This window comes from Neofelis nebulosa, chromosome 10, assembly GCF_028018385.1.
Source record: "Neofelis nebulosa isolate mNeoNeb1 chromosome 10, mNeoNeb1.pri, whole genome shotgun sequence".
Classification (NCBI taxonomy): domain Eukaryota; kingdom Metazoa; phylum Chordata; class Mammalia; order Carnivora; family Felidae; genus Neofelis; species Neofelis nebulosa.
The window spans coordinates 100310088-100337916 of record NC_080791.1 but is presented as its reverse complement, the minus strand read 5'-3'; the positions used below and the strand labels follow the sequence as shown (position 1 = coordinate 100337916).

Here is a 27829-nt window from a genome sequence, read left to right as displayed (position 1 = left end):
CTTTCAAGGTTTTCTCATTGTCCTTAGATTCTGGTCATTTGACTGTGATCTCATATCTCTGAGTTTACCCTACTTTGACTTCAGTGTTTTTTGAATTGTAGATTAACACTCTAGGAAGATACAAGCCACTACTTCTTCAAATACTCTTTCTGCTTCTTTCTCTTCTCTCCTTCTGGCATTCCCATTATGCAACTGTTGGTACTCTTGCTCGTGTTCCACAGGTGTCTGAGGCTCAGTTCATTTTTTTTTCTTCATCCTTTTTTCTTCCTGCCCAAGTACCGCCATTTGGAGGATTTTTAAATCTCTAGTATTTGCTGAACATTCTAATCTAAAACAGTCATTAATTTTATTACAGTCATTAATTTTATCACATTTTTCCCACATCTATTGAGATAATTCTACATATTTTCTCACTTATTCTACTAAGGTGATAAATCATAATGATTACATTTTTAAAACTAAAACCATCTTGCTTTCTTGGAACAAACACAATTTGGTCAATATGTATTAATGTTTTCACAATCATGCTCAAATTTGATTATTTTATCTCCTACCACCACCAAAATTTAAACTTTATGAAAAGTATTGATATATTTTCACGTGGAGTAAGATCTAGAGTTAGAGACCAAATGTAATTAAAATTCTTGTCCAAAAGAGAAGAGCATTACCATAATTGCTTTAGACTAATCCAGATTCACATCCACGGCCAAGGAATGGACCACACTTCCCCACACCCCCAAACACATGGTCACCTAACAGCAGAAGAAATGGTGCTTTGTTAGAAAGAAAGAAGCAAGGAAATACCCGCTCTGGGTGAGTGTCTGTCACACCTACTGTTCTTCCACCAACTACTCTCCCTTTGCTCCTGTATCTGTAATCAGTCTCTCTCTGCCTCTCCTATCCCCACCCCTCTCTATCTCTCTTAGCTCTGTCCCTGGCATTTAAACATGATCAAGGTTCTCCCATCCTGAAAAATATTCACCCTTAATCCCATGTCCCCCTCAGTGACTATTTTGGTCCTCATAAAAACTTTATGAGATATTATCTCTAATTTTCAGAAAAGGAAACTGAGGCACAGAGAAGGTGAGTAACTTAGCCAAGATCACACAGCTTAGCCAGGATTCAATAAATAATAGCCAATAGTATCATAGTAGTGAAAAATGCAAAACTTTCTCTCATTTCAGAAAAATATTTTCCAACTGTTTTCTATGCATAACACACTAGTTGGATGATTTTTATATGCAATCTTTCAGTATTTTTCCCAATAATCCCAATTTATTTAGGGCTGTTTTATAGGCTCTAGTAAGTGAAGTGACATGCACAAAATCTGGTAGTAAATAGAACTGGGTATCATACCCAGGTTCATGTCTTTGGAGTATTATTTCTCTAGGACCCTACCATGTCCCATTTGTGTAGAGGATGTCCCTGGTCCTAAGTCTGAACATCTGCTTGGTCTTCCTTCTTCTATTCTTCAGGCATAAGTAAATTTCCAGAAATAAAACTTCCAAGATAATGCCCGGGCAGATCTCCCAGATTAGGGCCAAAGACGGGAAAGGAAGAAAAAAAATTTCTCCTCTGTGGCTCTTCTCGTGGTCACTGCTGCAACATAGGATTTGTCTGAGGAATGTGTCCTGCCTACCACTAGAACCAGAGCCTCTAAATAATCCACCATGGTCTGAATCAGAACCCCCTTGCCTATCATTCCTAGTACATGAGACACAAGACAGAGTCAGTGTCTAATTGCTACCGTAGCATAATTGTTAGAGCTCAGGCTTAGAATTAGATCCATTTGTATTTAAACCCAAGCTCTACCAAATATTAGCTTTTCTGATCTTGACCAAGTGATGCTCACAGTGAGCACCAACTTCCTACACATAAGAGAATTATTAATACCTTCTTCATGGGGATTATGTAAGAATTGTATGAAATACCATACCTAGAAGAGTGACATAAATTTAGTATTGGTCAGTTCTCATTGTAAACACATTTCCTTTACTCCTACAACCGTTTCAAGGACTCCCAACATTACTGTCAGGTTTTTTAGTCACAAGATCAAGTATTCATAGAAAGATTTTGGAATTCCAAGGACTTATGAATCAGTATTCAATACTTTAAAACTTTAAAACTTACATCTCTCCTTTCTGTATGTGGCCAGATTCTAGCAGCCATAAGAGAGAGAGAGAGAGAGAGAGAGAGAGAGGAGAGAGAGAGAGGAGAGAGAGAGAGAGAGAGAGGGACAGAGAGAAATAAAGACAATTCTTGCCAGAAAACCAAATTGGTCACACCACAAGCTTTGATGTTCTGTACAGAAAATGACAAAGGACAGCAGTGAGCCTTTGCTGTATGCTGGGCACCATTTCAGCACTTCACATGCATCTTCTCGTAGAACCCCCACAAGAGTCCTGTGATAGGTACTATCATCACCCCCTTTTTTATAGATATGAGAACTCACACATAAAGAGGCTGAGTAACTTGCCCAGTCACACAGTTAGCAGATACAGCAGCCAACCAAACTCTTTCTCTTCAGCATGATTCAGATTTTTTATTATTAAGAGCACTTTCTCTAGCCTACATTTGTCTACCCTTGGGGCATTAGCAGTAGAATAGCAGTTTTTCACTGACTTCGAGGTTTTCCCTTTTATCTTGCTCAATCTCCCCTAGAGCTCTGTGAGATAGGTGTTACCTAGGCTATTTTACTGACTCTGACTGGCTCATGCACCCATACCCCCACGACTAGAACATTCTGTGCCTTGCATCCCAGATCCTAAGATCACTTCCTAAGCACAGTCACAGAGGGACTCCTAACCCAACCCAGCTGTCTCTCTCCCACCTCCTTGGTCACAGATGCCTTGGCCACAAGAGAGAAATGACAAATTGGTCCAGCTGCCATCTTGGTTGAAGCTGCTAATTCTAGTCCTCTGGGAGCTGAGAGGTCAGAGCCTCCTTAACTCCTTGCACCTGAGTAATGACCATTTAGCTACTCCCTTGAAACCATACATAAAAATATTGATGTAGATGGACCCAGGAAGACCACATAACAGTAACCAGCCACACATGACAGAAGCTGTTTGGTTGTGATTTTCCAACACGGTTGGATCCAGATGCCCAAGGACCAAAGGAAATATCTCTGGGCTAAGCACGGGCTTCCTAAGAGAAAGGCTTAAAAGAGCTAACTTTAGCTAACTTGCCTGCTACTCTAAAGCATTTTTCCATTTTTGCTGATTGTATGGTACTTTCAATCCCTAATTTTTCTGCTTTAACAGAGCTTGCTATCTTCAGGGCTTTAAATCAGTGTAGATCTCAGATCAAGTGGCTTTTATAATATACCTCATCTTGTCACCAAAAAATACTGGCAAATGTGTGGCTTGGAGAGACATGTCCTCCAACGGTTAGGGTTTTTTTCCCCATCAATTTCTTATGAAGCCTAACACTTTGGAAGCTAAGGAAAGAAAACTGTTATCTGAGCTGGGGTGCTTGTGTGTTACATTCACAGGGAAGTGTGACCCTAGGAAGCAAAACTAAACCCAGCCCATGAACCAAGAATTATTTAGGATGTCTCTCAGCAATCATTTGCAAGTCACTAAGTGAAAAATGGATGAACTTGCAAAGCAGCCACTAGGAATGGGTGATTGCTACATCCACGCCAAATGTGCTCTCAAATAAGATACCTGTTCTGGAATGAATCTGTTACTTCTTTCTCTACTGCATTCAGACAGGTAGGTACAATCGGTGATTTCTTTATTAGTGTTTTGTTCTCAAGGTGATACGAGGGTCTCCAATTTAAGGTGAGTTAGATTTAAATATGTATGTCTACTGTCACAAATTTTTATGAGCAATGACCATATTTAGTCTATTAAGAAAAGCAGTCACTTAGGATTTATGCACCCATAATATAATAAGAAAATATATAAAAAAATATTTGATATAAGAAAATATTTCTTCTACTAGTTTATTTCACTAATTACAAAGGTAATCTTTTCTCTTTGTAGAAAACTTCAATCAAAAAACATTTTTTAAACACAAGAATTCCCCTTTACTTGTAATTCAAGTAAGCACTATTAGTCTGTATAGTGTACTTTTTTTCAGATACTTTTCTTTGTACATATGCCATTTTGGACAATTTTGATCATAATATGTAAACTGTTTTATATCTTGTGTTTTCCACTCATACTGGAAGAATCTTTCCATGTTATTTTTTTTCCTTTTTATTTATTTATTTTGGAAAGAGACGGGGGGGGGGGGGGTGCAGAGAGAGAGGGAGAAAGAATCCCAAGCAGACTTCACACCATCAGTGCAAACCCTGTTGTGGGGCCCGAGCTCACGAACCGTGAGATCATGACCTGAGCTGAAATCAAGAGTAGGACATTTAACCGACTGAGCCAGCCAGGCGCCCCGCTTTCCAAACTATTAATTCTTCTGGCAAATAACTTCACTGCCCACCTGATATTTCATAAATAAAATTCATGTCATTGTTCCTCTTGTATACAGACATTTAGATCTTTAATTATTCATTATGATAAAAATTGTGGAATACAACAATGTATGCATGTTTGTCCGTATTTTTTAACTAGAGTAGATTCCCAAGCCTAAGGTGTACTGGACCAAGGGACATGACCAGTTATAAAACCCAATTCTATAAAGTCAAACTTCTTTCCAGAATATTTCAGATCACCACACAGCCATCAACACTGGGTAATATAGCAGTCATAAATCTTTGCCAATTTGCCAGTTGAAAATATTTCCATTTTTAAATGGTATTTATTTGATGACTTGTCCAACAGAGCATTGTTTTAGATGTCTAATGTTTTTTCCTGGGAGTTTTCTTTTTATTAGTTTTGCCCTTATTTTTATAATGCTAGGAGTAGACCTTTCTGTAAAAACCATTTCATTATATGATGATTACTTGTTATACTTGTTGCAAGTATTTTTCCAGTGTGTTCCAGATCTTTATGGAATTGAATCCATTAGTTTTGTCCTGTATCTCATACCACTGCATTTTGCTTAACACGCTCTTTCCCATCCAGAGATTAGGTACGTATTTGTTTTTCTGTTTTCAAACAAATCTATATTTTATTTGAAGGATTTAAGACACTCTATTCTTTTTTTTTCTCTTTTTTTCTTTCTTGTTTTTTCTTTTCAGTGATGGCATGAAGAGACATTGTATTTTGAAAAATACTTATCCAGTTGTTGAAAAATATTTTATGAACTATATTCTTTTAAATATTCTCTAAAAATAATGTTCTTTTGCAATTTGACCATACTTGCTTCTTATTAAGCTTATCCCATCATCAGTTATATTTCTGCTTAGTTATATTTATATTTTTGAAATATTAAAAAATTCTTTTCCCTTTTTTTTTAAATTTTTAAATTTTATTTAAATCCAAGTTAGTTAACATATAGTGTAGTAATGATTTCAGGAGTAGAATTTAGTGATTCATCACTTACATATAACATCCAGTGCTCATCCCAACAAGTGCCCTCCTTAATGCCCATCACCCATTTAGCCCATCCCCCACCCCCCTGCCTCCCAGCAACCTTCATTTTGTTCTCTGTATTTATGAGAGATGGGGTGCCTGGGTGGCCCATTTGGTTAAGCCACTGACTTCAGCTCAGGTCATGATCTCTCAGTTCATAAGTTCAAGCCGCATGTCGGGCTCTGTGCTGACAGCTCAGAGCCTGGAGCCTGCTTCATATTCTGTGTCTCCCTCTCTCTCTCTGCCCCTACCCCACTCTCTTTCTCTCTCTCAAAAATAAATAAACATTAAGAAATTTTTAAGAAGAGAGAGAGAGAAGCAAACCATAAGAGACTCTTTAATAACTTTTTAATGTATTTATCAAGTCTAATATTTTTCTATTGCCTGATACACTGATTGCTACATTCAACTTTTTCTGAATCAATTGGTTATTTTTTAACTTCTTGAATATTTCATTCATTTTTCTCTTCGTTTATGTTCTTTCTTAATATTATAACAATCAAATCTTTCAAGGATAAGAATAATGATTCATTTTTATTCTCCTTTCAAGATTTGGATTGTGTGGAAAGCTGTGTGTTTTCCCTTTGGGATAAAACTTTGGTCTACATAATAATGATATTTTTCAATTCCTCTATGTTATTCATTATTTTTCCTATTTTATATATGAGAACGTCTAGACGCAGTAAGACTATGGTGTGTACATACCATTACATGGCAGCTAATCCGCGAAAGCGGAACAAAAAACTAGTCTACGTGACTATAACAAACGTACTCTGCCCAACAAATTATGGTGCTTTTGCTTCCTCACCTTTAAAATATGTTTGCTGCATCCAGAGAATTTTTCATGGTCTTCTTTAAACACAGTTTTTATATGCAAAATATCCTTGAAAACTGAACATAAATTCTCCAGTGAATTCCACGGTTTCAAATAAATCTGCTTCATCCTCTTCAGGATATTCTTCCTTTTTCCGGTTTGATGATATTCTTAGACAATTCAGTTTCAAAGTAATATAAGCTCACAAACCTAACTGCCACAAATCTTCCCGAAGCCTCAAACATTGACTGAGTTCAGTTGTTTTGTTTTTTTTTTTCTGAGATGTCACTACATCATTCTTAATTTCAGATTGAATTTGCCTGATGTTTTCTAGTCGACCTGAAACAAGTTAAAAGTACCAAACAGGGGCGCCTGGGTGGCTCCGTCGGTGAAGCGGCCGACTTCGGCTCAGGTCGCGATCTCACTATCCGTGAGTTCGAGCCCCGCGTGGGGCTCTGGGCTGACCGCTCAGAGCCTGGAGCCCGTTTCGGATTCTGTGTCTCCCTCTCTCTCTGCCCCTCCCCTGTTCATGCTCTGTCTCTGTCTCAAAAATAAATAAACGTTAAAAAAAAAATTAAAAAAAAAAAACCAAACAGAAACTGCCACTCAGCCTCATCAGCACAGGTGGCAAGAGAAAAGACACAGGGCAGCAGCCTCTCGTGAATTCAAGCCTCCTGCTCCTCACAGGCCCTCCTTTCATTCCTGTTTTTCTGTGGGAGAAAATACTATGGCAGTCGTTCAGGGAATATCCGCCCATGTACAATTACAGGAAGGGGCCTGCAGTCATAAAAGCGTACTTGTGAAAGTGGACGAGTGTATCCTTGAATGTGTGGGCCCAAGTGTGTGTGTGTCTGTGTAGGTGAGAGGGTGAAGAGGCTACGTGTTCCTTAGGTAACTGGCAATAAGGTCCAACTTTAAATCTGAGTTCATCTGCTTGGGGTTTCCATCAGTCTGACAGAAAACACTCCTGAAAGAAATGATTTGCTTGGTCAAAATGTATCTGCCACAATTGCAGTCCCTGTGCTATTTACAGACAGATCAATCATCCAGACGCCGACGTAGATTCACGGGGGCGAATGCACAACATGACGGAATTCATCCTGCTTGGCCTGACACAGAACCCAGATGCACAGAAACTCTTGTTCGCTGTGTTTATAGTCATCTACTTTCTCACCATGGCAGGCAACCTACTCATTGTCGTGACAATCACCACCAGCCGAGCCCTGGGCTCCCCCATGTATTTTTTTCTGTCTTTCTTGTCCTTCATAGACAGCTGCTGCTCTTCTGCCATGGCTCCCAAAATGATATTTGACTTACTCGCCGCAAAGAAAACTATCTCCTTCGGTGGGTGCATGACTCAGCTCTTTGCAGAGCACTTCTTTGGGGGAGTCGAGATCATCCTGCTCACGGTCATGGCTTATGACCGCTACGTGGCCATCTGCAAGCCCCTGCACTACACGATCACAATGAACAGGCGAGCGTGTGGCCTCCTGGTGGCCACGGCCTGGGCCGGGGGATTTCTTCACGCTCTGATTCAAATTCTTTTTATAGTCTGGTTGCCCTTCTGTGGCCCCAACGTCATTGACCATTTCATCTGTGACCTTTTTCCTCTGCTGAAACTCTCCTGCTCCGACACCCACATCTTTGGACTTCTTGTTGCCGCCAACAGCGGGCTGATGTGTCTGCTCATTTTTTCTATTCTTATCACCTCCTACCTCCTCATCCTTTACTCCCTGAGAACCCACAGCCCTGAAGGACAGCGTAAGGCTCTCTCCACCTGTGCTTCCCATGTTACTGTAGTCGTCCTGTTCTTTGTACCCTGTATATTTGTGTACCTGCGGCCCATGATCACCTTCCCCATTGACAAAACAGCGGCTGTGTTTTATACTATGATAACACCTATGTTAAACCCTTTAATCTACACCCTCAGAAATTCAGAGGTAAAAAACGCCATGAGGAAACTCTGGAGCCATACGGTAACCTTGGGTAACAATTCATGTGACTAGAGAAGGGAAAAAACAAAATTTATTCATATATTAAGAACAAGTATGACTAATAGAAAGGATAATGGTCTTGAAATCAAAATATACGAGCTTACGTATATTTTGCTCCCCTTGTTTTCTCTAATCTTTAATGGTTCTTCTTTCATAAAATTGCAATATTGAATTAAATGATGACGAAAGTCTCCTCCATTTAGAAACCTCTCTGCATTAACAAATTATTGATCAAAGGGACACTGCTGAACAACATAAAAATGTCACAATGTATAGAAAATCTCGGAGTTTATGTATTCAGTGGAACAATTCTCTGTAAAGCTTTGGGTACAGATTATATAGCCAATAGGACAATTAAAATATTTAAACAAAAAGCCTAATGGCTAATTATTTTGCTGAAAATAATTCTTTCAGCAACATAGTTTCAATCCCAACCACATAGCCAAAGTAGACTCATTATCACAAGAAATAAAGATCAACCAGAAATGAACAGGTTTTGAGGAACAAGAGAGTTATCAAAGCAGGACTCATCCCCAAATTAATGCTGCCCTGTTGTGCAATTCCAGAGGTACCATTTACATTATGATTTGGGCTCCTCTTAGAATAAATTATTTTCTCTGACTAAAGACAAAAAGGGATATAAAATTCTGCGAGGTACAGCCATAGAGCAATTTCGCACATGATTCCCAGGCAGAAGGTAATCGGTGGAGTGTTTTTTTCGGTCTAAGACGTACGGATTTATGCCTTAGCTAATAGGAACATAAGTATCTGATACAAAAAGGAGTTAATAATAACTGAGTAATTGGATTAAGACAGAAAGTCTGTACATTCAAATTTGAATGGCAACCTTCAGGCTAACTGCAGACCAGTGCAATGGGAAGTAATTTGAGATACAGACACAGTGCCATTCTAAGAGAAAGAATTCAAATAAAAGGAGATCCAGCTCTGGCCCAGGACAAAAGCCCTGCAAAAGAAAAGAGAAAATCATCAAAGCATCAACATCAAAAAATCAACAAAATACAAAGGAAGGCAGTAAAAAAGAAAAAGAGGGAAAGAACTATAAGACACAAAACAGGATGGCAAGAATAAGTCCTTACCTATAAATAATTACTTTATATGTAAATGGGTTAAACTCCCCAATCAAAAGACATAGAGTGATTAGATGTTTTTTTTTTTTAATCCAGCTATACGCTGTCTACAAGAGACTCACTTAAGATTTAAGGACCACGTAGGTTCAAAGTGAAGTGATGGAAAAAGATACTCCATTCAAATGTCAACCTAAAGAGGGCAGGGACTATACTTATGTCAGAAAAAAATAGACTTTCGGGGCGCCTGGGTGGCACAGTCGGTTAAGCGTCCGACTTCAGCCAGGTCACGATCTCGCGGTCCGTGAGTTCGAGCCCCGCGTCAGGCTCTGGGCTGATGGCTCGGAGCCTGGAGCCTGTTTCCGATTCTGTGTCTCCCTCTCTCTCTGCCCCTCCCCCGTTCATGCTCTGTCTCTCTCTGTCCCAAAAATAAATAAAAAATGTTGAAAAAAAAAATTTTTAAAAAAAAAAGAAAAAAATAGACTTTAAAACACAAACTCGTAAGGAAGGACTTTATATAATGATAAAGGGCCAATTTACCAGGAAGATATAATAATTAGAAATATATCTATCTATATAGATAGATAGATAGATTTCACCCAACATCGGAGTACTTAAATGTATTAAGCAAATATCGACAGATCTAAAGACAGAAATAGACAATAAAATAATAGTAAGAGACCTCAATATTCCACTTTCAATGATGGATAGAACATATAGACAGAAAATCAATAAGAACACAGTGGATATGAACATCACTATTAACAAAATAGATCTAACTGACATATAGAACACTGCATCCAATAGCAGTAGAATATACATTCTTCTCAAGTGCACATGGAAGATTATGCAGCCTAGATCATATATTAGGTCACAAAACAAGTCTTGAAAAACTTAAGAATATTGAAATCATACAAAGTGTCTTTTCTGAACACAATGAAGTAACACTAGATATCAAAAGCAGAAAGAAAACTGGAAAATTTGCAAATACATGGAAATTAAACAACATATTTATGTACAACCTATGGGTCAAAGAAGAAACCAAAAGAGGATTCAGAAACATTTCAAAACAAAAATTTTTAACTACACACCAAAACCTATGGGATGCAGCAAAAGCAACACTAAAAGGGAACTTTATAGCAATGAACACCTACATTTAAAAAGATCTCGGGGCGCCTGGGTGGCGCAGTCGGTTAAGCGTCCGACTTCAGCCAGGTCACGATCTCGCGGTCCGTGAGTTCGAGCCCCGCGTCAGGCTCTGGGCTGATGGCTCGGAGCCTGGAGCCTGTTTCCGATTCTGTGTCTCCCTCTCTCTCTGCCCCTCCCCCGTTCATGCTCTGTCTCTCTCTGTCCCAAAAATAAATTAAAAACGTTGAAAAAAAAAAATTTTTTTAAATAAATAAATAAAAAAAAATAAAAAGATCTCAAATAAGCAATTTAACATTATACTTCAAGAAATGAGAAAAAGAAGAATAACTGAGCCCAAAATTAGCAAAGGAAGGAATAAATAAGATTACAGCAGAAATAAATTAAATAAAGACTAGAAAAACAATAGAAAAAATCAATGAAACTAAGATTTGGTTTTTTTAAAGCAAAACAAAATTGACAAACTTTAGCCAGACTGAGAAAAAATTCAAATAAATAAAATCTGAAATGAAAGAGGGAACATTAGAACTCATGTCACAGAAATAAAAGAATTATAAAAGACTCATACAAATAGTTATACACTAATAAATTGGATAACCTAGAAGAAATATATAAATTCTGGGAACATACAATCTACCAAATCTAAAGCATAAAGAAATAGGTAAATTGACCAGACAAATAGTGAGCAAGGAAAACAAATCCATAATTAGAAACCTCCTAAGGAAAAAAAAAAAGCCCCAAAACAGAGGGCTTCACTGATGAAATCTACAATCAACATTTAAAGAAGAATAAATGCCAATCCTGAAATACTTCCAAAAATTTGAAAAGGAAAAAACACTTCTAATTTTTACATTTACTTATTTATTTTGAGAGAGAGAGAGAGTGCACATGCACACACAAGCAGGGGAGGGCAGAGAGAGAGACAGAGAGAGAGACTGGATCCCAAACAAGCTCTGCACTGAGTGCAGAGCCTTAAGTGGGGCTCGAACCCACAAATCATGAGCTCATGACCTGAGCCAAAATCAAGAGTTGGACACTTAACTGACTGAGCCACCCAGACACCCCAAAAACATGTCTATACTTGTTTTATAAAGCCAGATTTACTCTGTTACCAAAGCCAAAGATACCACAAGAAAAGTAAACTATAGGCAATATCCCTGATGAACATAAATGCAAAAATCTTAAACAAATACTAGCAAACTGAATTCAAAAGCACATTAAAGAAACCATATACTATAACCAAATGGGGTTTATTCCTGGAATGCAAGAATGATTCAGCGTGCAAGAATCAATCAATGACACACACCACATTAACAGAATGAAGGATAAAAATTATATGATCATGTTAACAGATGCAAAAAAAAAAAGCATCTGACAAAATTAATCCCCTTTTATTATAAAAGTCTCAATAAACCAAGATTAAAAAGAAATTATCTCAACATAATAAAGGCTATATATGACAAGCCCACAGGAAACATCATACTCAACAAGTGAACAACTTCTTTCTTCAACAAGTGAACAACTAAAAGATTTTCCTCTAACACTGGGAACAAAAAAGGACTCCCTCTCACCAATTTTATTCAACATAATACTGAAAGTCCTAGCCAGAGCAATTAGGAAAGAAAAAGAAATAGAAGGTATCCAAATTGGAAAGGAAGAAGTAAAATTATTTCTAATTTTAGATGACATGATCTTACATGTAGAAAAGCCTAAGTATTACACACACACACACACACACACACACTCAAAAACTGTTAGAACTATTTAACAAACTCAATAAAGTCTCAGAATATGAAATCAACATACAAAAATCAGTTGTTTCTATAAACTAAGAATGAATTATCCAAAAAGGAAACTAAAAAACAAAACAAAACAAAACAAAAAAAGACAGTTCCATTTACAAATGTATCAAAAAGAATAAAATACTTGGGAATAAACTTAACTAAAAAGATTAAAATTTGTAAACTGAAAACCACAAAACATTTACAAAAGAAAATAAAAACAAAAAAAAAAGGCAAATAAGCAGAAAGACATCCTGTGTTCATGGATTATAAGATTCAGTGTCATCAAAATGCCATACTACCCAAAGCAATCAAGCATTGGTGCAATCTCTATCAAAATCCCAATGGAATTTTTCACAGAAATAGAGAAAACAATCTTAAAATTCATATGGAACCACAGTAGACAAAGAAAGAAGAAGAACAAAGCCGGAAGCACAACACTTCCTGATTACAAACTATATTACAAAGCTATAGTAATTAAAATAGTATGGTACTGGCATAAAGACATATAGACCAATGGAATAGAATAGAGAACCTACAAATAAACCCATCCATATACACATGGTCAACTGATCTTTGACATGGGTGCCAAGAATACACAATGGGGGAAGAATAGGTTTCCTAATAAATGGTGATGGGGAAACTGGATAACCACTTTCAAAAGAATGAAATTGAATCTTTATCTTACACCTTCACAAAAGTCAGCTCAAAATGGACTTAAAACAAAAGACCGAAAACTATAAAACTCTTAGAAGAAAACACAGCAGAAAATCTTTGTAACATGGGATGGGCAATGATTTATTGGGTATGACACCAAAAGAACAGACAACAAGGGCAAAAAATAGACAAATGGGACCACAGCAGACTAAAAATCTTCTGTACAACAAAGGAAACAAAAAAGTAAAAAGGCAACCCACATAAGGGAAAAAATATTTGCAAACCATATATTTAATAAGGGGTTAATGTCAAATATATACAAAGAATTTGTACAACTCAATAGCAAAAATATCCCAATTTTTAAAAAGGCAAAGAACTTGAATATACATTACCACAAAGAATTTGTAAAAATGGCCAATAAGCAAATGAAAAGATGCTCAACATTACTAACCATCAGGGAAAAGCAAATCAAAATCACAATGATATATCATTTCACACCTGTTAAAATGGCTATTGTCAAAAAGACAAGAGAGATAACAAGTGTTGGCAAGGATATGAAGAAAAGAAAACCTCTGTTCGCTGACAGGAATATAAATTGCCAGAGTCACTATAGAAAACAGTATGGAGGTTTCTCACAAAATTAAAAATAGAATACCATATAATCCAGCAATCCCACTTCTGGGTATTTATCCAAAAATACTGAAATCAGGATCTCAAGAAATTATTTGCACCCCAACATCCATTTCAGCATTGTTCACAATAGCTAAGATGTGGAAACAACCTAAATGTCCATCAACAGAGGCAATGCTTTAAAAAAAAGAAATGTAGTATAGATATACTGCATACAATACTCTTCAGCCTTAAAAAGGAACAAAAGTCTGTCATTTGTGACAAATGAAACTTGAGGATGAAACTTGAGGTTATTAGTCTAAGTAAAATAAACCAGTGATAGAACACTGCCTAATTCCATTTACATGAAATATCTAAAATAGTTCAACTCATAGAAGCAGAAAGCAGACAGCGTTTTTCCAGGGGCTGAGGGAAGGAAGAAATGAGCAGTGATTGATCAATGGAGATGGATTTTTAGTGTGGGAAGACGAAAAAGTTCTGGAGATGGTTGATGGCGATGTTTGCACAACAGTGTGAATGTACTTACTGCCACTGAACTGTACATTTGAAAATGGTTAAAATGGCAACTTTTATATTATGTATATTTTACCACAATTAAAATAAAACAAGGGAGAGGGACAGACTGTGAGTGAGGTTGGCAGGAAACAAAGGAACAAAAGTAGCTGCTGAGGACAGAGCTAAAGGCACTGCTTCCCTCTTTGGTTCTGGACTTCAGGAGCACATCAGCTTGCTTTGAAGGTAAAGGTTGATTTTTTTAAAAGGTGATTCTGTGCAGGATTTCAGCCAACTCTTCAACACCTCAGAAGCTGAGGGACAGATTAGAGCGGAGCCTCCTTTTTATAGTGTTTCTAACCTTTACTTCTGAATGTCTTTATACATAATGTTTGGCTAAGTGTGATTTTTTTCAATGGCTACCATGTGGAGGCACTATACTTTACTGTAAATCTCCACAATTCCTTCTGTGTGGGGTAGAGAGAAAAGCTATATTCCCCTGAACTCATCATGACAATCTTTACCCAATCTTTGGTGGCTGAGAATTAAAAATGGCACAGTTGCCCAGGGTAACATGGCACATAACCTTGAAAATTGGTATTTCCATTGTTAGGACGACCATATTAGTTAGAACAGTCAGGTTTTCAGAGAGAAATCCATTCTCTGAACTCCGGCCTGTGCCCAAAACCATCCCCTATCCTGTGCCAGGCTCACCAATATCAAAATGAACAACAAAGTTTTATCATGAAGCTTTCCAACTTACCTTATCACTCTCGTCCTAAACTACAGCCAGAAACACTATGGTTATAGCAGCATTATCAACAATAGCAAAGCTATGGATAGAGCCCAAATGTCCATCAACTGATGAGTGGATAAAGAAGATATGGCATATATATACACTATATATATATACATATATGTGTGTGTGTGTGTGTGTGTGTATATATATATATATATATATATATATACACACACACAAATATATATATATTTTTTTTTAACGTTTATTTATTTTTGCGACAGAGAGAGACAGAGCATGAACGGGGAAGGGGCAGAGAGAGAGGGAGACACAGAATCTGAAACAGGCTCCAGGCTCTGCGCTGTCAGCACAGAGCTCGACTCGGGGCTCAAACTCACGGACCGGGAGATCACGACCTGAGCCGAAGTCAGACGCTTAACCAACTGAGCCACCCAGGCGCCCCACACACAAATATATATATAAACACACACAAATACACACACACACACACACACACACACACACACACACATATATATAATGGAGTATTACTCAGCCGTCAAAAAGAATGAAACCTTGCCATTTGCGGCGGTGTAGAGGGAACTAGAGTGTATTATGCTGAGCGAAGTTAGTAAGTCAGAGAAAGAAAGATACCATATGATTTCACTCATCTGTGGACTTTAAGAAACAGATGAACATATGGTGGTGGGGGGAAGAGAGGTAAACAAACTGTGAGAGACCCTTAAAGATCGAAAATGAGAGAACAAACTGAGACTTGCTGGAGGGAGGTGGGTGGAGGATGGGCTTGATGGGTGATGTGTATTAAGGAGGGCACTTGTTATGATGAGCACTGGGTGTTATATGTGATAAATCACTGGATTCTACTCCCGAAACCAATACTGCGCTGTATGTTAACTAACTAGAATTTAAACAAAGAGTTGGAGAAAAAATAAAACAAAAATACCAAAATAAACTGGCCTCTAATGATGTTTGTGGATGCTTTGCTTCCAGCAAAAATTCCAACAGGACCAATTACGAATCCTCTGAGGACTTGAGAGGTCAATGCCTTACCAAACCCTGCCCGTTGTGAATGTCTATTTAAATATTTCTCTAGAGTCGATGAAGAATTACAGGAGATTTAAGTAAATGACAATAGCCAAGCACGTTCACTAACAGACTTAAGGTTTATATGGGAGACACTGTTCCCACACTTAGGGTTAAAAGGAGGGCTTAAATCAGGAATAGAAGGAATTCTCACCACACTGTTCATGGACTTCTTGAACATAAATTTGGCAGGATTTGGGGGAAAAAACAACATCCAATCAACTGGATCTGATGCACTTCTACATTTTATAGTTTCATACACTCGCTTTTTCTGATTTGAAGAATTTTTCATTGTTCCCATTGTTTTTATTATAGATTGAATACAGTTCTGAGATCTGAAAAACTTACGTATTTTGGAGATGTGTTTATACTTCCACAGGAGGCCAAGAAAGTGAATAGAAATTAAATCTAGAGCCACTGCAGTTTCCTAACTCAAACAGCTCATTTTCTGAGTAAATTCAGATTGATAATGGGAACGAAAATAAATGAAAATGTCCAAGACTGGAAGAGCTGTCTAGAGAGAGAATTCCAGTGTCCCACTTGTTAGTTTATAGAGTGTATTTGCAGCTGGGGGGCTATGCCCCCAGGGGAAGAAAACAATGACTGAGTTCAATCTAAAAACTGGAATTCACAATCAACTAGATCCAGGTCAGTAATAACTAAATCTTTTTCCCCAAATTGTAAGAGTTAACTTAATTAAGCCAAATTATTTTCACTGAATAGGTTTTACAATTAGATTCTTTGAAGTGAAGGTAATCTTATTCTCTAAAAATGAATTTGAGCTTGATGATATGAAAATAGCAGTAGAAAACACGATCTGTAATGCTGTCAGACAAGACGCTTTTGAGAACTCTTAAGGTCACTGAAACAACATTGTGGTCAACGTGTATGTAGAAATAGATTGCTTCGGTAGGTTTTATATGTGATTATTTGAAATTGTTTCCCCTTTTCATGACTTCCATGTTGCCACATTGAAGTTAGAATTTGTGAATTAAATTAAGAATGATTAAGCACATAGTTACCACCTATAGGAGCCATGGGTAGAGAAGAAACAACTAAAGAGACAGCGTTCTGTAAAACTAAAGGTAAAGATATCCTTCCTCACCTTTATTGAAGCTGAATGATCATGATGCTGATTTCTGTGTCCAGAAAGTTTTGAGGAAAAATATGTTGTTATGCTTTTTGGCAGGGATTTGAGAAAGGAGAAAAAGAGGGGGAGAAGGAATAAGATATCCTGTGATCTTTTGTAACATGTAATCACTTTTAAAAATCCATGTACAGATCATTAAAAAAAAAGAATATATTCTTGTACATATTCCACTTTTTCCACCAATTAGCAATGAAAATCTCAAATTTATCTTAATTGATTAAACTTACGCCAAAAGAAAAAAATTGTATTATCTTAGACGACCTTAACATTTCTGTCTCATCAATAGGAAATCCAGGGAAACTTTATGACTCATCTAATTCCATTTGTAAAATGTGAGTGGTATTATATATCTAATCCAGAGCCTCATTCTTCATGTAATGAAAGACCAGTTACACAGAAAATCCATTTAAGAAATATTGAGAACTTTTAAGGGAACTTTGTACCAATTGTATATTTATATCCAAAGATGTGGGAAGAGTCACTGTGTAAGAGCCATTTGGAGCCAGACACAACATCCAGGGCTACTGAGTAAATGCTGCTCAATGAGCTGTTATGAAGACAGTTCCTTGGCATTTTGAAGAGGGAAAACCCCATCTGCAGCTCTCTGTGTGTACGTGCATTCATTTGGCAGAAAGGAATCATACCTCAAAGAACACTGCTGGTATAGATATAGTAAGGCTTGGCACTTTCCTATCTGATATACAGTTGACTTTTTAAAGAATATTGTGTCCATATATCTATAAATATTCGTGCCAGTGGGCAAATATAACTTCAAAACCATTGTTATTGACAAACTTTGTCCCAAAAACAGCGAAAGAAAGCCACCTGTGAGGGTTTAGAGCCAGAAAGAGAGTTTGGAAGTCCATCATAAGTCAACATACATATTAACACTTTGCTTTTATTCTGGTGTTTGTAACATATTGTTAATATTCAATTTATATGAATAAGAGAAATCTAACCTCTTTCTAGTCTTCTTTATAACTGTCTCCAAAGTGGCAGAGGTGAGTGGAAGCTGTGGTTCCATCAATCCCAGAGGCCAGGACTACAGAGGTGATGGAAACTTTTAGTGTTGAATGAAAAATATTACTCAGAAATTCTGTGATCTCTCCAGATGGACCATGTGCTCACAACCCAAGCTGAATCCGTGGAAAGGATGAGCAATGTAACAGAATTCATTTTGCTGGGCTTGACCCAGAATCCAGAACTGCAGAAATTCTCGTTTGCTATGTTGTTAATCACCTACTTGATCACACTGGCAGGTAACCTGCTCATCTCCGTCACCATCTTCATCAGCCCAGCCCTGGGTTCTCCCATGTACTTTTTCCTGTCCTACTTGTCTATTATAGATGGTTTCTACTCTTCTTCCATAGCACCCAAAATGATCTATGACCTGATCTCTGAGAAGAACACCATCTCCTTCAATGGCTGCATGACTCAGCTCTTTGCAGAACATTTCTTCGCTGGAGCTGAGATCATCTTGTTAATTGTCATGGCCTATGACCGCTATGTAGCCATCTGTAAGCCCTTGCATTACATGACCATCATGAGCCGACCTGTCTGTGGTTTCTTCGTGGGAATGGCTGGGATTTTAGGCTTTCTTCATGGAGGAATCCAGATTTTGTTCATGGTCCAGTTACCATTCTGTGGCCCCAATGTTATTGACCATTTTATGTGTGATTTAATACCTCTCCTGGAGCTAGCCTGTACAGACACTCGCACTTTGGGGCCCCTGATTGCTGCCAACAGTGGATCACTGTGTTTGCTCATTTTTTCTATGCTGGTTGCTTCTTATGTTGTCATCCTGCACTCACTGAGGACTCATAGCTCTGAAGGGCGTCGCAAAGCCCTGTCTACCTGTGCCTCTCATGTCACCGTTGTCATCTTATTCTTTGTACCTTGTTCATTCCTGTACCTGAGACCCATGACCTCCTTCCCCTCTGACAAAGCTGTGACTGTGTTTTGTACGATAGTCACTCCCATGCTGAACCCTTTAATCTACACCCTCAGAAATGCAGAAGTGAAAAATGTCATGAAGAAACTCTGGGGGCAAATAATGAAAAACAGTGATAAATGAATTTTGTGATTAGAGTCTTTACCTAAAAATATCTAGTGGTGATTTATAGACATTTATTCCCTTTCTTAAATAAATAGAGATTTATTCCCCTGATCAAACTCGGGGCAGTCAATTTTGCTGCCTGGATCAGATTTCTTCAGGAGCACGTACGTCCTGGGCAGGGTCGACATACCCATTAAGACACAGTAGGCACGGTGCCTAGGGCCTACAATAATTTTAGGAGCCCTTGAAATGTTTAATTTCTTTTAAAATAAGAAAACAATGAATGCAATCCAAATCCAACTTGGACTATAGCCATCTTTATATCAATGCAGTTATAAAATATTTTTATATGCAGTTATAAAATATTTTATATTTTAATATTTTTAATGGAGGAGGAGGGATCATGAGGACAAAATTACCAGCAGGCCACAGAAGTCATAATGTTGCCCTGATTGGAGGTGTGAAACAGATCAGCGTCAATAGTCCTGAACACTCTTTACACCCAGTGCTACAGCTAGAATGAAGTTTTAGTTTAAAAGACAAAAAGAAACTGCATGTGAAAGAAAGTATTCAACAGCAGGGAGTCTTCAAGTACTTTCATCCAAGTATACTTTTTCTTATCGTAGTAAATTTAAGAGGTTCAGAGATGTTCTCTCATCACAGCAATAAAAATCTCTTTACTTATCACAATCCCAAGAAGAGAATACTGGCACACAAAAGTACCTTTTTAGAAATTACATTGCCACCATTTTCTGTAATATACAATTGTCTGCAGAAACAATTGGAGGAAAAGTTGGCTGGTGCAAAAGAAATATCATTGATCAAGTCTGTAGAGTTAAGGCAGAAATTACCTGTACATTAAAGTCATGTTTTTTTTAATGTTTATTTATTTTTGAGAGAGAGCACAAGTGAAGGAAGGGAAGAGAAAGAGGGAGATACAGAATCTGAAGTAGGATCCAGGCTCTGAGCTGTCAGTACAGAGCCCGACGCGGGGCTCGAACCCATGAACTCTGAGATCATGACCTGAGCCAAAGTCAGACACTTAACTGACTGAGCCACCCAGGTTCCCCTAAAGTTGTGTTTTAGATGTGGACAAAGGAAACGATGACTTTGAACAGCTGTGGCAGGAAATTATCAGTGATATATGAACCAACTTTGTGTAGCGAAACCGAACAACAATGACCACAGATCCAGATTATAGAAAAGAATTCATAACATGTACATAATGAAATTCTAAGAGAGATTCAGAAATAGTCAGATGCTTTGAAATCAAAGATTAAGAGCTTTAGATCAAATAGGCTTGATTTCTCATCTCATCTGCTGCGTTAATTAGCCTTGTAAATGTAAGCAAGTTACTTCATCTCTCTACTGATTTTTTTGGCCTGTAAAATGGACAAAAAACATTACATACTTTCTTAAATTGTAAGCATTAAATGATTTCGGTTGAAAAAAAAAAAGAGTCAGCTGAAAATCAGTGAAATTGCTCAGACACGGTTACAGCCTTCAGAGATGTCACCAACACAGAAAGTATGCCAGGAACTACAGTTGCTCACCAGAGCCCAAGAACATTGCCACTGTCATTCACCAACCATGATCACAGGAGGACCAAACATCTGTACTTCAACCCCAGCCCCACGTTACTTCAAAATAAGTCATAAATGGCATCCACTTATGAGTAGGGACAGCATAATGGTGAGTTACCATCCCAGCAAGGAAACTAACGGGACCTGTGTGGATCTCTGGACACTAGAAGCTAGCCCACCACCGACTCCCTATTCTGGAATAAAAATGCCCTTAAACATCTCTGCGGTTACAAATAGGGGAGCCGGTTGGAGTGACTGTGAGATGCCTGAGCAGAACTTATTTCAAATGCTCTCACTAATGAGGGACACTGTGCTCTGAAAAAAGGAGAAGGGAGAGCCCAGCGGCAGTGACCAACAGACCTATCTCTGTACAGAGCTTGCGATGCCCAAGGAAGAGCTCAGAAACTTGACCTCAGAAGGTGATTTCACAATCAGGGATTCGAATATCGTGTGATGCTGACATTTCTCATGTTCTCAGAACTTTATATCAGGTCAGATCTCACTCTATATGCAGGCCTTTAAAAAATGTTTTTCCAAAACAAACAAGCAGACTCTTTTTTAAAAATTTGTTTATTTTTGAGAGAGAGTATGCGTGAGTGAGAGAGGGGCAGAAAGAGAGGGAGACAAGGAATCCCAAGCAGGCTCCTCACTGCCAGTGCAGAGCCTGATGCGGGGCTCAAACCCACAAACTGTGAGATCATGACCAGAGCTGAAATCAAGAGTCAGACGCTTAACCAACTGAGCCACCCAAGTGCCCCAAAACAACCAGACTCTTAAGAAAACAAAGTGATAGTTTCCAGAAGGGAGATGGGTGGGGTAAGGGTGATATAGGTACGGGGGATAAAAGGTACAAACCTCCAGTTATAAATAAGTCAAGGGGATGAAAAGTACAGCATAGGAATATAATCAATAATATTGCAATACTGTTGTATGATGACAGATGGTGACCACGCTTACTGTGGTGAGCACTGAGTAATGTACAGAACTGTTGAATCCCTGTTGTATACCTGAAACTAATATAACATTGTATTTCAGTTATTCTTCAATAGTAAATTATAAAAAACAGATGTTTTGCCATAGTTTCCTGTGACTGACCAACTTGTAAATATATGCAAGCAATAGGTATGTTTAAAATGTCAAACTTCTCTTTTAAAGATCTAGCTGTCATTCCCAAGAAAGATGGGGTGGAATAGGAACAAGTAAAAATAAGGATAACGATTCTCATGAGGATGATGGTGATGACAGCTTATGTTTGTTGAGCACCTTCTGTGAATAACATCCTGACCTAAGGACCCATTTTATGTTTTGGAGGCAACAAATTTCTGCCATTCTTTCTTTCTTTCGTTAATTTATTTTAGCCCTCAAATTGTGGGACTTACCTCTGTTTGAAACATTTCATTATTTGAACACAATGGTGACCCTACCCACAGGATGGTGTGAACAGCAATAGAACAATTCTAGTATATAATTGTGACAGCTTTTTCCATTTTGACTGCTTACTAGGTGCAAAGCGTTTTGTATTCACATTTTGTTATTCAATTCTCACTCTAGCCCAGTAACGGCAATGATTTCCCTGTTTCATGAATTAGGAAGCAATGGGTTGGAGAGGGTAATTATATAGCTCAAGATCAATTAGCTAAAATTTGCTTGAATCAGAATTCATATCTAAGCCTGTCTGACCCACAGCCTCTGTGTGTTACCAAACCCATTTTGTATCTCTTTAACATAACCAGACAACAAACTAAAATTTTTATTCTAATATTTGGAATTTTCTTCTTGAAACCATTTGGCCTCCATTGTTTGAACTCATTTGAAAGTGGACTTGCCTTCATAGATAGACCAGGCTGAAAATGTACGAGTCCACAAAGAACCAGCTAAGCACTGGTCAATAATTTGTAACCGCATGAGTGTTTTGATTCCCACATAACAGGAAATTTCTTTGCAATTATTTTTTCCTCCATCTGCAATAGTCTGTACATAACGGAGTGGCTTGTGGCTTATATAGTAGTACTTTCCTCTAATAAATAAAAAATAGTAAATATGTTTGATATGAATATGTACTCATCCTGCTGTCATCTATTAAAAAAGAAAAACTTCACTGAGGGAAGAAAGTTCAAGAGGTGACAAACTATTTTTTAATTAATTTTACCTGTTACTTTTTACTTTTTATTATGATTGTTATTTTTATTTTGTTTATTTTGAGAGAGAGAGAGAGAGAGTGTGTGTCTGCAAGAGCAGGGGAAGGGAGGGAGAGAGAGAGAGAGAGAGAGAGTGAAAGAGAATCCCAAGCAGGCTCCGTGGCAGGTCTTGAACTCACAAACCGTGAGATCATGACCTGATTTCCCTGTTTCATGAGTTAGGAAACAATGGGTTGGAGCCAAAATCAAGAGTGAACGCTCAACCAACTGAGCCACCCAAGGGCCCCAAAATACGACTTTTTTTTTCTTAATGTTTTTATTTATTTTTGAGACAGAGAGAGACAGAGCATGAGCAGGGAAGGGGCAGAGAGAGAGGGAGACACAGAATCGGAAGCAGGCTCCAGGCTCTGGGCCATCAGCACAGAGCCCGATGCGGGGCTCGAACTCACAGACTCTGAGATCATGACCTGAGCCGAAGTCATGACGCTCAGCCGACTGAGCCACCCAGGCGCCCCCAAAATACTACTTTTTTAAGTAGCTTGCCAGTACTAACAATAAGCTGTGGAATAAAATCTCACATGCAGTTCTGTTTTGATGCCACATGGATATTTTCAACAGTACTTAAAATTTGGAAGCTTAAACTAGTTCCAGCCTTTCTTCTTCTGCTGCCCGTTGGCGGGGGCACCATCATTTATTAGACGCCTATCAACCTGTCAGGTGCTGTGGTCTTCACACACATGGTACTTCCACAAAGGCATACACTAAGGATTAAAATGCTTATTCTTGGACATGGAAACCAAGGATCCGAAAAGTTTGTTTAAGATGCCCTATAAGTGAACAAAGAAATCATTTAGCCCCAGAGGGTACCCTTTAGGATGGCAGAGGCTTAACCAAGTTAATAGAAGACTGGAGGGAGGAGGTGGAGGAGGAGGAGGAAAAGCTGATAACCAGGATATCTAGCAAAACACTGATGGCAACTCTCACTGGGTAATGTCTTATAGGTGGATTTACACATGCACGTGTGTGTGTGTGTGTGCACATGGGTGTATTGTTCACCTTTGTTTTCCTACATTCTGAATTTTAAAATAAATATGTATTTGGGGAGAAAGAGGTTTTATCATAGACCCCAAGATGGAGACACCGCTACCTTTGTGAACAAGATTAGTAGTAATTTTGAAATCATATAGAAAACTTCTGGTGATATTTACTCATGTATTTATTCTAGCAAGTTGAAATGTTTTCAAAAATAAGCAGCACTTGTAAGTTGGTTGGGCCATTATTAATCATGACTCAGGCAATAAAAACAAAGGATTTAAAAAAAGTGGGGGGAGCACTTGGATCAGTTCATTATGCTAGTTGGTAATTGTACAAAAAGGTGCTTATCAAATTTCAACTGAAGTAAGTATGCTTTTCTAGAAAGTCTCCTTGAGATAAAATTGTGGCAAATTCGAGAAAACAATAGGCTGTTTTTAGTGACCCTCACCATGGTTTCATATTTATTAGCTAATTGGAATACAGGCTCAATCATACTTTTATTATCTTAACAGCAGAAATGAATAGGTATAAAATTCAAGGTCTCGTTATACCTAGTTTTTTTAATTTTTTTTTAACATTTATTTATTGTTGAGAGAGAGAGAGCATGAGCAGGAGAGGGGCAGAGAGAGAGGGAGACACAGAATCTGAAACAGGCTCTGAGCTTTGTGCTGTCAGCATAGAACCCAATGCGGGGCTCAAACCCACAAACCACGAAATCATGGCCTGAGCCGAAGTCAGACCTGAGCCACCGAGGCACCCCTCCTTATACCTAATTTTTTAACTAGACTATCAGAATGAGACAAAATGAAAGAAGGCAACATTTATTTTCCCTAAGAACTCGGCAACTGTTATTTTTGTGAGACATAGAGGTTTGAGGGTAAAGCAATAACTATTTTCTAATGAGCTCCTGAATCAGTTCTTGGAGACTAACTGTGAATACTTGTAGTAGACAAACTTTCATATTAACTTCTAGTTTCTTTTTTGGTACAAGCATAAAAAGTGGGTATGTTGCAACATGGTGAATTACATACTGTGAAACAAAAGCTTTTTGGAAATTATGAGAGCCTACACTCTTAAATAATGAAGCCTGAGAAAGGGTCTCACCAGAGTTCATAAAACCAGGAAAAGAACAGAGCAAACACGGATGTACATTTCAGATTCCAGAACCCCAGCATCCCTTGGAATCTGAAACAGGGAGTTAGGAAAAATAATCACTGGCCAAAAACAAAGTCATCTACTCTAAGCACAGCATTATTTTCACACCTAGTAGAGATAGAAAAGTGAAGGAAGGCAGCCTCTGTATGGAAGATTAGGGAAAGGTTGAGGAACATATAAAATAAAACGTTGTGGGAATATGTGCCAGAAACTGGATTCTGAATTTGACATCGATTTTCTAATTTAATTCTCACAGTAACACTTTAGATATGTATCATCTATGTCTTTATTTTAAAGACAGGCATCAGAGGCTGCTAGATGCTCTGATGTCACTTTCTCAAGGTCGTGCCACAAGTAAGCACGGGAAATAGGACAGAAACTCAGGTTGGTCTGTCTCCAGAGCGAAGGTCTTCTAGAACAGCAGCTATGCTGGGGCGCCTGGGTGGCGCAGTCGGTTAAGCGTCCGACTTCAGCCAGGTCACGATCTCGCGGTCCGTGAGTTCGAGCCCCGCGTCAGGCTCTGGGCTGATGGCTCGGAGCCTGGAGCCTGTTTCCGATTCTGTGTCTCCCTCTCTCTCTGCCCCTCCCCCGTTCATGCTCTGTCTCTCTCTGTCCCAAAAATAAATAAAAAAAAAAAAAAAAAAAAAAAAAAAAAACGTTTAGAACAGCAGCTATGCTAGGGATGTCATACAGGGTGATAAGAAGGAAGAGAAGCCTGCCTGGATGCATACAGACTGCTAGCCACAGCTAAGCAAGAAGTTATTTGCCTTACGTTGTATTTTGCCTCACATTTCTACAGCTCCATTATCACACAGACTGGAATGACATACCATGGATCACTAGTGAAAGAGCTGAATGATGGACCAAAAACAACCGATTTGGGGTATTGGCTTAGGTACTTCACAGCCAGATAACCTTGATTAACCAATCACATCAAGAGACAAAGTTTCTTCATTTCTAAAACAGGGATAATAATGATTCATGCCACATATGTCTTATACCGTTGTTTTATAACCAAACTATGCAATTCAAGTAAAAAGACTAAACCATAAAAGCCTATGAAGATGAACAGATAGACATAACGGAATAAGGTGATATTCAGTAGTCAAAACGAGTTTTGGTTTGTTACACTTACAGAAATAAAGTCATTTCTACTTCCTGCTTTACCACTCATTACATACATGTAGTTTCTTACTGAATGAAGAGCTTTCTCATGGCATTTTTTACGTCTTCATTTCTCAGGGTATAAATGAGTGGATTCAGCATAGGTGTCAGAATACCATAAAATACTGCCATGTTTTTGTCCATGGACAAAGTAGACGATGGCCGCATATAAGTAAATACACAAGGCACAAAGAACAGGGCAACAACAGTGAAGTGGGCCCCACAGGTGGAGAGGGCTTTGCGCCTCCCCTCGGCACCGTGGCACCTCAAGGAACGCAGGATGACAATGTAGGAGGCAGCCAGCATGAGGAAGTTCAACAGGCAGATCACACCACTGTTGGCCACCACCAGGAGGCCAATGACATATGTGTCGGTGCAGGCGAGCTCCAGCAAGGGGTACAGGTCGCAGACAAAGTGATTGATCACGTTAGGCCCACAGAAGGGCAGCTGAAGGACCAGGAGGAGCTGAACCAGTGAATGCAGGAAGCCCCCCAGCCAAGCCACCCCCACCAGCAGGGCACAGAGATGCTTGGTCATGGTGGTCGTGTAGTGCAGAGGCTCGCAGATGGCCACGTAGCGGTCATAGGCCATGACCGTGAGCAGAATAATCTCAACACCTCCCAAGAAATGGGCCCCAAAGAGCTGAGCCATGCAACCCTCAAAAGAGATGGCTCTCCCCTCACACAAGGAGTCCGCAATGAGTTTAGGGGCCATAGAGGAAGAATAACAAGTATCAATAAAGGACAGATTGGCCAAGAAAAAATACATGGGGGAAGCCAGGGTGGGACTGGAGGTAATGGTGACCACAATGAGCATGTTGCCACACACGGTGACCACATAGATGATCAAAAAAACCACAAAGAGGACTCTCTGTATCTCTGGCTTCTGTGAGAGTCCCAGCATGAAAAACTCTGTGATATTGTGTGGCATTTCCATATAGCCCAAGGACAATGAGAATGCAGGTACGGTATTGCCTATAAAGTCAAGAGAAAAACACAACCATAAGAGAACTAATTACAGGGTGGGGGAAGGTGCTACCAGATTTTCTTCAGACACACTCGCTTCCCTTTGTCCCTCTTAACTCTTTCCATTCCAATATTTTTGTATCAATTCACTTTGTTAACCACAAAATATGAGCATATGTCTATTGTTGACTTTTGCATCACTGGGCAGTAGATTTCTAAGTTCTTACGTGAAAACAACTAAATATTAGTTTCATTACTGCTAAAACTGAACATTTGGCAGACCTTGATTTTCCGCTAGAGTATGCCTCTGACAATTTTCAGGATGGTTCCACATAGGTGCAATGGCACCTGAGAAAACCATGAACATTTAGGATCTCCTGAAAACTCTGCATGTTTAGTCCACATCCTTTGAATTCAGTCTTTCTTCTTGAACTTTTCAATGAAGCTTGCTACACTTTCTGTCAGTGTTTCTGATGGCAACACAAACTGATGTAAAACAGAAGCAAATCTGAGACAAGCTGATTGGCTGCAGCTGAAGACCTCCCCGACTTCCTGGTTCTTTCCCTGCTCACCCCCTCCCACTCAGAACCCATGCTGTGGGCAGCATCACGTCCAGGAAGCCAAACTTAAATTACTCTTGCCCCTTGCTTTACACGTTTTATATGCT

The 27829-nt window shown here is 38.7% G+C and overlaps 3 protein-coding genes across 3 annotated transcripts; 2 read left to right on the top strand and 1 right to left on the bottom strand.

The window, feature by feature from the left end:
- Positions 1–7349: 7349 nt before the first annotated feature.
- Positions 7350–8294, top strand: LOC131488765 (olfactory receptor 4C5). Its single transcript, XM_058690599.1, has one exon. The coding sequence runs from the start codon at positions 7365–7367 to the stop codon at positions 8292–8294; it is 930 nt and encodes a 309-aa protein (XP_058546582.1). The 5' UTR covers positions 7350–7364.
- A 9910-nt stretch (positions 8295–18204) lies between these two features.
- Positions 18205–19140, top strand: LOC131488764 (olfactory receptor 4C45-like). Its single transcript, XM_058690598.1, has one exon. The coding sequence runs from the start codon at positions 18220–18222 to the stop codon at positions 19138–19140; it is 921 nt and encodes a 306-aa protein (XP_058546581.1). The 5' UTR covers positions 18205–18219.
- A 7084-nt stretch (positions 19141–26224) lies between these two features.
- On the bottom strand, positions 26225–27133 carry LOC131488763 (olfactory receptor 4C3). The gene has a single exon (XM_058690597.1). The coding sequence runs from the start codon at positions 27131–27133 to the stop codon at positions 26225–26227; it is 909 nt and encodes a 302-aa protein (XP_058546580.1).
- Between the last annotated feature and the right edge of the window lie 696 nt (positions 27134–27829).

Coding starts and splice junctions, on each gene's coding strand:
- LOC131488764 (XM_058690598.1), top strand. CDS start 18,220: ATGAGCAATGTAACAGAATTCATTTTGCTGGGCTTGACCCAGAATCCA.
- LOC131488763 (XM_058690597.1), bottom strand. CDS start 27,133: ATGGAAATGCCACACAATATCACAGAGTTTTTCATGCTGGGACTCTCA.
- LOC131488765 (XM_058690599.1), top strand. CDS start 7,365: ATGCACAACATGACGGAATTCATCCTGCTTGGCCTGACACAGAACCCA.